Below are 12,681 nucleotides of genomic sequence, written 5' to 3'. Positions count from 1 at the left end.
GACAGGATACTGTAGCTGCTGCATCACTGTTTACCTAATATTAAACAGCAAATGTTTTACATATATTAATAGGAAATGTTTCTCCAACGCCAAATCAACATCTTATGTTATACACATTTATATTCTCAATTCATTGGGCTCTCTTAATTGTCTTTTAACTGGTAGATCCTGTTTGTTTCTGATAGTGGTCGGCAGTTTTCCTCAGCAGATGCATTTGAGAAAAGCTTGAACAATACTAATGTACTTAATAATGCTAAAGTATGTATTATCCATTTCAGTCATTTAGTTTAATGCTTGTTTACTGAAACTGCAGAAGTTATTTCACCATGGAGTTTTGTGACAAATAGCTTTTGAATGGTTTTATGATAAAAACATTCTCAAAATTAGGTTTGTATTTCATGCATCATCCCTTCTCTCAGGCTGACGCTTTCCTTTTGACCTCAGGTCGGCTACTGAGAAGAGCTCTCATGTGAGGTTCCTGCTGGATTTGGAATTTAGTAGTGTGTTTTTCAGGCTTAAAGAGTGTTTGAACTTTATCCCTGGAGTCATATTCCTTGTAATATACTAATATTTAGATTTTCTTTCATTGCCTAAGTTTTCTTCCTTCCATAAGACGGTTTCCATTTGCATCTTGTTGGATTTGGTCCTAATGGTGCAGTGCAATTTCAGGATTCCTCCAGATGTAAGAGTGATCTGTTTTTATGGATTCTGTGAACTCAGGCTGACTGAGCAATTGGAAATTTTCCATAAACCTGTGGGTGGATGGAGAAAAGTGTACAGTAGGTGTATGTCCTGGAGATATCTCTGAGATCAAGATGAAAGATAGTCCAAGAGACCTGCTCATCCAGCTACAGACAGAAAATGAAAAACCCAAGCAAAAAAAGAGTGGTCAAGCAGTTAAAAGAACATTTTCAAGTCAACACAAAATGTCAAAAGTCATAGTAAGGTCTGTTTGTTTATATGGTGTTCAATTTCAGCAACTGCAAATCAAATTGGCTCCATTTTTGTGAATATTCTGTGTACTTGACTTCTCTTGGATCTTTTGGTCTGGACAGAACATTCATTCATTTATTCATTTTCTTTTTGGCTTAGTCCTTTTATTAATCAGGGGTCGCCACAGCGGAATAAACCGCCAACTTATCCAGCATATGTTTTAGTGGATGCCCTTCCAGCCATACCCCAACACTGGGAAACACCCATACACTAAGGCCAATTTAGCTTGTTTAATTCATCCAAAACGCATTTGTTTGGACAGTGGGGGAACCCGGAGCACCCAGAGGACACCCACGCAAACACGGGGAGAATATGCAAACTCCAGACAGAAATGCCAACTGACCCAGCCAGGGCTAGAACCTGCGACTTTCTTGCTGTGAGGTGATTATACTACTCACTGGGCTACCGTTACACCCTGGACCAAAAATAATAGATAAAATAAATTTATTCCTAATTTATTTTGTGGTCATACTGTCATTTATAAGGCTGAATCTACGATGAAAAGATGAAGAGAGACAGAGACTCAAAGAGTGATTGGTCTGGTTCACTGAACACACTACTGCTTGGTCCAGCTGGAAGATCCTCAATTTCAGTTCCTGATAGCAGCGCTGAATGCTTTGTAGATTGGCAACCTTTTACTCTGCATCTTCTCCTGATGTTAATAAAAGCTCCTCCAGCTTATGAGCACCTGTCAGCAATTTTCCCGTTCCTTCTTCCTACTCCTCAACATTATGGCAAATGGCAGCAGACCTTGGTCACTATTGAAGAGTGGCAAATTTTCTTGAATGTCAACCACCCCTTCATACTGTGGCAGACATCAACAAGTCTATCTGGCAACAGATTCAGTCCAACTTAAATAATGTGTATCCACCCACCAATTTTGAATGATTTTTTTTATTTTTATTATATAATGCTTAATGGAAATGCCAAGATGCACATACATTTTGAAAATGCACATAAAAACATATGTGCACACCTAAGTAGGATACACGTTTTATCTGATAAGAAACTAAGATGGAAACGCATTTACAGAATAAATTCCAGCATGCGCATCAAACATGATGTGATTTTGTTTTAACAAATCATGTCATAACAAAAATAGGCATGAAGGAACTGCATTAATGGACAAACCAGCAGATTGATTACATTGTAAGACATCTGAAATGTTGTTTTGGTCATTCTAAAAAGCATTAGCCAAAGTCTATCATCAAAGTAGTTTTAGTATTCAGTGGTTCCTAGAAGTGTCTTGAGTGGCTGCACTCTCAAAGAGCGGTTTCACATCACCCAAAGCCATCTCACATTCATTGCGTTTTGTCATTTCATTTTTCTTTTTGAAATTTGGTGCCAGTTTATCAGAAAGTGATGATTTTGTTCTCTTTAACTCATTGGATGGAAACGGTGCTTTATTAGCAAATACATCTAATTCACATCTTTGGATGAAACATGGCTGAAGGCACTGCAAATTTTAACCAGCAGCAAGGACTCTCCAAAAGCATACCCCTTCTTCCTCTTGGGTTTTGACACAAATGGAATCAAGTGCATAGTTCAGAGAAAGACCCTGAAACCGAAGATCAATCAATTATTAAACGAACAACCCAACAAAGCAAACTGGCAGCCACTCACAAAAGGCCATAGTGTTAGGGCCAAATTGTCAGAGATTAAGCCAAATGTTACCGGTTTGTTCATGTAGATGGAGAAACTAAACAAACAGAGCTCTTTTTCATTTATCCACAACCGAGGTGACAACATTGCTCCCTAGGCAATTGGTTACCCACTGTTCTGGGTGTGTTTATGGTGTGTGTGATAGATTAAATGCAAAGTGCAAATTCTGAGTACTTGACCCTCACTTTCGTAAATGCCTGGTCCTCACTAGTTATTTACAGTTATTGCTGCTTCTGATATTCTCACCAAGCTCTTCCTCAGCAATCGATTATCAGTGATGCTACTAGCCTCACTCCCATTGCTTTGGGCCCTGCCCTACTTTTCACAAGAGCAATCACATAAAAGTTTGTTGCAATTGACCAAAACTTGTCAAGTGCGACCACACCTTTAGATTCTGTCTAAGCAAACCAAATGTAACGGTGCAAAGGAACTAGAACCCCATCATGTGACAGGAGAAAAACCTCTGGCTTAAATCAATTAAATCTATGTAAACAAAACTGTGCAAGGTCAAGCCGAGGATGTTTATCATATTTATTCATTTTATGATTGTCAGCTGTTCCACACCTCTGTGCCTTTCAACCATTTGCTGCTAAGACTAACCACACCAAGATCAAACAGTTCTCAAAGACCACACATGAAATTGTTCAAACGTGCCAAATCTTCCATAAGTATGTACAGGTACGAATAACTGAGTGTGAGCACAAGCGAGCGTTTGTTCACATGCTTTCTAGGCATGGATTGTTCAAGTTTTTTTTAGCTATAGCTGGTATGAGAGGTATAGCTATGCTCAATAAGGATAGGAGTCGTTATGTCTTAACTGGTTTGTTTGTTTCAGTTATTCGGACTAGAAACAGAAAAAAGCACTATAAAATTGGAGAGCAGAAGAACTAGAAAGAGAAAAAATTGGAATCCAGAAAATTTATGTTATGATCACCAGCGATCAAGCAGCTGCAGATCACTGGTAAACATGCAGATTGCAACGGACTACAAAAGTTCCAGTCATGCACCACTCACATGCACCTGTTCCAGTGATTATACACACACAAACAGCACAGCTGAAGATCAAGGACTGTAAATACATCACACAAACATCAGTGCTGAGTCTTATAGTTATACTGATTGTGAACATTACGATGCGTTTCTCGCCTTGCCATGTTTTTTGATTTTTGCTTTCTTTGTTTGTTTGTTATGTTGTCTGCCTGTACTGACCACTCACCTGTGTATTTGACTACGATTCTAGATTTCCTGTGTAATTCTGTTGTATTTCCCTGTGTTGACCATTGCTTTCCTGACCATTCTGTTTAATAAATCTGCCCACAATTTAGTTGCATCCAAAACTCGCCTTTCTGCATAAGAGGTTGGAAAATGAACAGTTCAAATTGACCCCCATTTTCTGAATTCTAAATCTGTTTTCACAAAAAACACAAGGTCTTCACCACATGGGTGTATTATCAATAATGTGATACTAAGCCACACTTTTTTGCTTTGCATATAGACATTTGAGGGGCATTATGCACATATTTACACATTATGACACGTATATACTGTATGTAATGGAGAACTTGTTCAAGGCATTTTCAGCAGGTCTTATTATGTGAAAGACTTGTAGTTTTGTAAATGTAATCTGACCATATTTGTTTCTCTCTCCTAGGGGCCTTTTTATTACAATTCATGACCGCTCCCACATCCCCACACTTCTTCAGAGCTGGCCGGAGAAGGACATTCGTGTGAGTTTTGCCTACTTAAACTTATACCACCCTGTACTATTACACAATGTACCAGAACTAACACTGTCAGACACTAATTAAAACTATGTAGGGTTTTACCAAATCCAAAGCCATTGGGTCCACATTTTTATGACTTGTACCGTGAAAACAATAATATGCTCGTTAAGTAATTAAAAGTTGTTTAGGTAATGATGTAATATAAATCAAGGGTGGCATGAAATGAAGCAGCTGGAAAAATTATAAACACCTACTGCATTTGCAACACAATGTTAACGGAAAAAAACATGCTGTTCTTGTTTTGGGATCAGTTGTATCCAATAATGGGCTTAAGTTACACAGCTGATGCTGCTCATTATTTTGAATGTGTTTGTTTATTGAGAATATGTGAAAATGTGATTATAAAAGCAGAAAATCTGTTGGAGGGCAGAGTCATAAATGTAGCAAATGAAAGACATAAAATACAAAAGAGGAAGTTATTACATATTACATCAGTTGCTTTAGAGTGAACCAGCAGATTTTAGATTTTGTAATAATGTTTAGAAGTATAGGATCCTCTTGTGTTTCTTGGATTTATTTGATCACTTTATACTGTAAAAACAATGATGTTGTGAAATAATGCTACCATTGAAGTTAGCTGTTTTTATTTTAATATATTTTAAATGGGGAAGCATTATGGCTCATTGGTTAGCACTGTCACCTCACAGCAAGAAGATCACAGGTTCGAATCCCAGCTGGGCCAGTTGGAATTTCTGTGTAAAGTTTGCATGTTCTCCCAGTGTTCGTGTGGGTGTCCTTCGGGTGCTCGGAAGCCACCCACAGTCCAAATACATGCACTGTAGGCAACATAGGCTCATTCTGAAAACATGGCCCTGTATACTATCCTGGGGATTACAGATTATGCAGCCAGAAGTACGTATGGCTGCGTTTCGTTTTTAAAACAAACGCCATGGGGTGGTATAGTGTTGCGCTTTTCGCGCTTACCAGTTGGTCACTTACCTCAGTATGGATGGCTTTCCCGCTGTTAGCAGTTTGTCCAGTTAGCTCACCATGTACGACGGCGACTTGAAATGCAGTGAGGAGTTGACCGCGATCATGGGCTCAAGAACAATTTCAGAAAGTTGGTAGGATAAAAACAGAAGCCAAAACATAAAATAAACAAGTAAATAACAGGGTGAGAATGTGGTAAACTTTGAAAACATGCTTGAGATCAGGCGAGGGCTTTTCTTTTTTTGGATTACTCTTTTCAAACTCTCAGTTAGATTTAGGAAAGTGGCTGGGTGGGTCAGTCTCTCAGTCAACAGCGGCCTGTGGTGGATTTATGCGAGAACAGCAGGCGCGAATGGCACTCGTGAGAGAAATTTGAGATCTCAAAAAGTGTACACAGCGTCCTCAGGTGGGTCGTGAAAACTAAAACAGCAAAAAACATACCTCCTGGGACGTATTGAAAGCTCTCCAAAATGTATATAGCGGTACTTTTTCAGAAAGAGCCTGGGTTGGCTATAGGTGAATTGGATAAAGTAAATTGGCCGTAGTGTGTGAATGTGAGAGTGTATGGGTGTTTCCCAGTACTGGTTTGCAGCTGAAAGGGCATCCGCTGTGTAAAACATATGCTGGAATAGTTGACGGTTCATTCCGCTGTAGTGAACATTGATAAATAAGGGACTAAGGCAAAAGAAAATAAATGGATGAATATTTTAAATGTAAATTATTTGTGTGATAAAGTTTTATTTATAATGTAATTTTAATTTAACTTCATGTAGAAACTTACTATATTTATATTTGGTTTATATTCATATTGATTAAAGTTTATGATTTTTTTTTTTTTTAGGATCCAAAAGTTGAAAAGTACAGCATTCACTAAAATATAAATCTTATGTTACTTTAAATGTCTTTGCTGTCATTTTTATCCGTTGTCAAAAAACTAAGTAATAAATAAAATGTGCATTTATTTATTATATTTATTTATAATAAAAGATTTGTAAGATAGAGATACTTTTATCTATGATTTTTTAAATATAGCTTCTCAATGTATTTGTGTTGTTTATATTTAATTCTCTTTATATTTACTATTAGAGATTTTAAACAAAATGTTATTGTAAATATATGTAGTTAAATATATGTAGTTTACCCAAAACTGAAAAGATTTGAAAATCATTTACTCTCTCTCTCTCTCTCTCTCTCTCTCTCTTGTGGTTTTAAATCTTTGAGTTTCTTTCTTCTGTTGAACACAATAAGATGTTTTGAACTATGCTAATTGCTACAACTTCCATAGTAGGAAATAAAATACTGTGGAAGTCAATGGTTATAAGCTACTAGCATTTGTTAAAATATTTTCCTTTTTGTTCAACAAAAGAAACAAAACTCAAATGGGTTTGGAACAAGTGTCAGAATTACATCTCTTTAATAGCACCCCCTCCCCCCCAAAAAATAACAAAAAACAAACAAAAAAACAAAAATGTATTTTTGTTCATCTATGTTTCTATTTTTGCGGACTCCCTTTAACTCTTGGTGCATTTTTTGTTAGGCTGTAGTGGTGACAGATGGAGAGAGGATTCTGGGCCTGGGGGATCTGGGCTGCTATGGCATGGGCATCCCTGTGGGTAAACTGGCCCTGTACACTGCCTGTGGAGGAATGCCGCCTCAGCAGTGCCTGCCTGTTATGCTGGACGTCGGCACAGACAAAGAGGTAGGCAAAACTGTGGCACCACAACCCACCAGACCATGACTTTGCCATCCCGCTTACTCTGACATAATCAAAGAGGGACATAACTATTCTTAGCAGACTCATCCTGTCTCACGCTTTTAATCCACCAGTGTTTGTTTTCGTCAGTCATGGCAGTGCAGTGTTATAGCAGAATGACAGAGGTTAGAGTTTCTGTAGCTGGAGGCTATGAATAGATATGACAGTTCAGAGGTATATGGTGAGTGTAAAGTCTGTGTCATTCTTAGCAGGGCCAAGGGTGTGGCATCACAGAAATAGAAAAGCACTGCCTCATTCACCACAGCTTTGTTTCCACCTGGCACTTCCTTTCTGTGCTACAGCAGTCGCTAAACCATGCCGTCTTAGTGGCCAAATCTCAAAATGGGAAGCAATGGAGACCAAGAGGCCAATTTTTTGTGATGTTTTAAAAAGTTTTGAGTAGAGATGACAATGTTGACAAAACAGTTTCATGTGATTCACATGTGCTTTTCTGTGAAAATGACAAACTCTGCATTATACAGGTCAGTAGTTGCCGATGTCTCTTTGTGAAGAATCATTACAAACCTGAACACATGTGGACTTGTAGTCCTGAGGTTCCCAAACTGTTTCAGCCCATGACCCTCAAAACAGCAATGCCAGGGATTTGCAAGCCCCACTATCCAAATATTGGTTATAAATACACAAACATGTGTGTACACAGACAATAGGCTTATGTAAAATGCAGCAAATTAACAACACCAAAATTTAGATTTTGAATACTTGCACATGCATAGACTGTAAGTGATTGATTGATTGATTGATTGATTGATTGATTGATTGATTGATTGATTGATTGATTGATTGATTGATTGATTGATTGATTGATTGATTGATTTGATTGACAGACTGACTGGTTGGTAGAAAGAAAGAAAGAAAGAAAGAAAGAAAGAAAGAAAGAAAGAAAGAAAGAAAGAAAGAAAGAAAGAAAGAAAGAAAGAAAGAAAGAAAGAAAGAAAGAAAGAAAAAAAGTTTCAAGCATTATAACATTTTGTTTTGTTTTATTTTGTTCAGACTTAATGCTTCAACTATTAAATTTGTTCATTCATTCATTTTCCTTCAGGTTAGTCCCAGGGGTCGCCACAGTGGAATGAACCACCTACTTATACAGCATATATGTTAAACAGCACATGCCCTTCCAGCTGCAACCCAGTACTGGGAAACATCCATACACACTCAGTGACAAACATACACTACTGCCAATTTAGTTTATTTAATTCAATGAAATGCCAACTGACCCAGCCGAGACTCCAACCAGCAACCTTCTTTCTGTGAGGCGACAGTGCTAACCACTGAGCCACCGTGTCACCATTTAAATAGTTTATTTTGATTTAATATACAGTTGTGGCCAAAAGTTTTGAAAATGACGCAAATATTAGTTTTCACAAAGTTTGCTGCTAAACTGCTTTTAGGTATTTGTTTCAGTTGTTTCTGTGATGTACTGAAATATAATTACAACCACTTCATAAGTTTCAAAGGCTTTTATTGAAAATTACATGACATTTATGCAAAGAGTCAGTATTTGCAGTGTTGGCCCTTCTTTTTCAGGACCTCTGCAATTCGACTGGGCACGCTCTCAATTAATTTCTGGGCCAAATCCTGACTGATGGCAACCTATTCTTTCTTAATCACTTCTTGGAGTTTTTCAAAATTAGTGGTTTTGTTTGTCCACCCGGCTCCAGAGGATTGACCACAAATTCTCAATTGGATTAGGATCTGGGGAGTTTCCAGGCCATGGACCCAAAATTTCAACGTTTTGGTCCCCGAGCCACTTAGTTATCACTTTTGCCTTATGGCACGGTGCTCCATCGTGCTAGAAAAATGCATTTTTCTTTACCAAACTGTTGTTGGATTGTTGGAAGAAATTGCTGTTGGAGTGTGTTTTGGTACCATTATTTATTCATGGCTGTGTTTTTGGGCAAAATTCTGAGTGAGCCCACTGCCTTGGATGAGAAACAACCCCACACATGAATGATCTCAGGATGTTTTACTGTTGGCATGACACAGGACTGATGGTACCGCTCACCTTTTCTTCTCCGAACAAGCCTTTTTCCAGATGCCACAAACAATTGGAAAGGGGCATCATCAGAGAACATGACTTTGCCCCAGTCCTCTGCAGTACATTCTCCATACTTTTTGCAGAAGATTAATCTGTCCCTGATGTTTTTTTTTTTTTTTTTTTTTGGAGAGAAGTGACTACTTTGCTGCCCTTCTTGACACCAGGCCATCTTCCAAAAGTCTTCGCCTCACTGTGCGTGCAGATGCGCTTACACCTGCCTGCTGCCATTCCTGAGCAAGCTTTGCACTGGTGGCACTCCGATCCTGCAGCTGAATCCTCTTTAGAAGACGATCCTGGTGCTTGCTGGACTTTCTTGGACGCCCTGAAGCCTTCTTAACAAGAATTAAACCTCTTTCCTTGAAGTTCTTGATGACACAGCGTAATACTGTAATACTAAAGTTCTTGATGGCACTGCGCAATACTGTATAATTGCGCCTGCTGTAGCCATGGTATGACTCTTAGAAAAATGATCTGGTCACACTTTATTTTGATGGTCCGTTTGTTGAATTTAAGTTACATTGCATCTGCATGCCAACTAATTCTCATTAGATTATAAATTGAAGGTTAGCTGGGGTTATAGTTGACATGTTGACATTATAAGTTGACATGTATACTTGCAAAGTTTGTTATAGTCAGTTAAATGTCTGTTGAAGGAGCAGTATCAACAGATATTAAGCAGACAGTACTAATACCCTAATGGACCAACATAATAAAGTGTTAACAAATATTTTTACCAAGTCATTTTTGAGCGAGATGCTAATAATCTAATCTGATTCAGTAATCTATGCTAAACTAAGCTAAAAGTGCTTCCACCAGACCCAGCTAAATGAATTCAGAAATGCTAAAACTCAATTGTTTAATTCTAGGGTAGTTGAAAATTGAGCCCATTATCAAAAACAGTGGAGTGTTGCTTTAAGAATATTCCGGCATGAGATTGCCAAGATTCATTGTCACACATGAATTGACAACTAATTGTTTCATGCCATCAGAATGGATCTATTTTTCCAAGCCAACAGTTTGCAATAAAGTTCAAATTTTTTCAATCGATCAGAAATCTTGTGTTTGTCTGTACAAAAGCTCAAAAACTAAGTAAGAGAGTAAAAGCACATTAACACTGTTGTGTAACTACTCTCTGACTCACTTTTCCCATTCAGCTGTGCTTCAGTATCAAGCATTGCTGCTGCTGCTTCTAAATTCAGAGTGGCCAGTCAGTTATTCAATATATCCTCAGGCATCAAAACACTTTTAACGAGTTGACTCTAGATTTCAGCCCCCTGCCCTGTCAGCATCTGCCTCCAAGTGATTTCAGCTGGAGGAATGAAGAGGGATTTTTTTCTTAATTTAATTCACTTATCAGTTGTTTTGGTTGAACTCTTATTTGTTTGTTTATTTCATGCTGTCTGGATTAATGTTGCGTGCATGTGTTCGCGATAAAGAGCCGTCTTTGGTTATTAAAGTGGTATCAAAGTAGACAGACAGAATATGCGCACTGTTTCATATCCGCTCGCTGTTTAGTCTTCAGTCCTTCAAAATCTAAAACTGAAAGACTTCTGCTGCTGCACTTTTTGGCCGACTTTGTTTGAGGTAATTAAGACCTTGTTTTCGGGATATTTTGAAGAGATGACAGATCTAATGATTGATGTATTCACTGCTTGTCCCCCCACAGCTGTGTGTGTATGTGTGTGTGTTTTGTAGGACTGTGCAGTCAGATGATTAAATGAGTGTTATTAAAGGATTAAATCTACTGTTATTTCTAAAGGAAAGACGCCTGCTGACTGGGGTCAGGCTGTCTCCTGTCTTTCAGCCCCTCAGAAGGAGCTGGACGACTGCACCTGGATCAGTTTTAACTCTCTAATATCCAAACAGACAGTGAGCTATCTGATCCATGGTCAGCATGATTCATCTATGCTTGCTTAGTCCAGTCTGGTTAAGCACTAATCCGTAAGGAACGCTGTCTGTGGTCTGGCTGCTTTAGGGAAAGTTTGAGATGTACAAATGAAATGATGTGGTTTCACACAGGCTTTTTATGAAGAGATTAAGTGGGCTAACTGTTTGTGTCAGTGAACTGGATTTACAATCAGGCACTATTTGGTAATTTTTTGCCACATTAATTAATATATTAAATCAAAGTACTTCATGTTGCATTGACACTGTTGATTTCTTACTTTTAAGAATACTTTATTGTCCTATAATTATTACAATAAATACATTTAATATATTTAATATTGTTGGTGCCAATTGCCTAGTAGTTAGCGTGTTGTCACATAGCATGATGTGCTCATGGCGACCCGAGTTCGATTCCCTGCTTGAGGTCCTTTGCCAATCCTTCACCTATCTCTGCTCCCCACACTTTCCTGTTTTTTAAAATCTCCACTGTCCTATCACAATAAAGGTGAAAACCCCAGAAAACAATAAATATTAATAATATAAAAAAACTTACATTTCAAATATATAATTTTTAAATGTTAAAAACACATTATCAGTAGTTTGTAAAATAAAGCATAATTGAACATTTTACAGTACATAAAAAATAGCATATACATTAGCATAATAAAAACCCAGTCCATGTTAGTAATAAATGGGTTAATTAATTTATTTTGAAGGTGGCATAGTGGGTAACGCCGTTACCAGTAAGAAGGTTGCTGGTTTGAGTCCCGGCTGGGCCAGTTGGCGTTTCTGTGTGGAGTTTACATGTTCTCCCTGTGTAGTTGTGGGTTTTCTGCAGGTGCTCTGGTTTCCCCCACAGTCCAAAGACATGCGCTATAGGTGAATTGGATGATCTAAATTGGCCGTAGTGAATGAGTGTGTGTGAATGCTAGAGTGTATAGGTATGTCCCAGTACTGGGTTGCAGCTGGATGGGCATCCACTGTCTAAAAAATATGCTGGAGTAGTTGGTGGTTTATTCTGCTGTGCCACTGCTGATAAAAAAGGGACTAAGCCAAAGGAAATTAATGTTTATTTGTTTATTTTGAACTATCATCACTGTTATCAGGATTTTTTTTTCTCAAACCTTCATATACAGTGCTTAACATAAGAGTACCCCCCTAACAAATCTCTCATTAAAATTAATGTTTTCTGTAGGATGCTTTACAGTATTATATTTGTGCATATACATTAGATTAGTCAGTACTAAAGCTAATGTAACAAAATAAATTAGCACACCCAAATTCATTAGGCACTTTAATATAAAAGCAGAGAAAGCTAAAATGGCGCCCAAACAGTGCTATTTTCAGAGCTTGTTCTGTTTCTGTATTTGGGCTTCCAAAGAACACAACACAAAAAGAGAAATGCTTACAGTTTCATTTTTAATTATGTTTCAGAGAATTATAAAAAATATATATAGCTAGCATTTGACAAAGGACAGCTTCTAGAATCTTTCCCAGTTCATTGCTCGATTCAACTATAAACACTTGACAGTTTATCAATAATGCAAGAAGCTGTGGATTGTGAGCCACAATCTGTAAGTATTTTTAGTTGCACATATTGATTTATTACATGCATA

General features: G+C 37.8%; 1 protein-coding gene across 4 annotated transcripts in view; it reads left to right on the top strand.

Moving 5' to 3' along the window:
* The window catches only part of me1 (malic enzyme 1, NADP(+)-dependent, cytosolic), a 132,533-nt gene that overhangs the window by 80,858 nt on the left and 38,994 nt on the right, over window positions 1–12,681 (top strand). For all 4 annotated transcript variants that reach the window (XM_087286265.1, XM_087286266.1, NM_001310037.1 and 1 more), the window contains exons 4-5: window positions 4,307–4,382; window positions 6,907–7,068. In XM_087286265.1, the coding sequence (XP_087142391.1) occupies window positions 4,307–4,382; window positions 6,907–7,068 (238 nt within the window). The remainder of the gene's footprint in view (window positions 1–4,306; window positions 4,383–6,906; window positions 7,069–12,681) is intronic.

Source organism: Danio rerio, chromosome 16 (genome assembly GCF_052040795.2).
Source record: "Danio rerio strain M-AB ecotype USA chromosome 16, GRCz13ab, whole genome shotgun sequence".
In the NCBI taxonomy this organism is placed as follows: Eukaryota; Metazoa; Chordata; class Actinopteri; order Cypriniformes; family Danionidae; genus Danio; species Danio rerio.
Note: the sequence above shows the minus strand (reverse complement) of the source record. Positions and strands in the feature narration are given on the sequence as shown.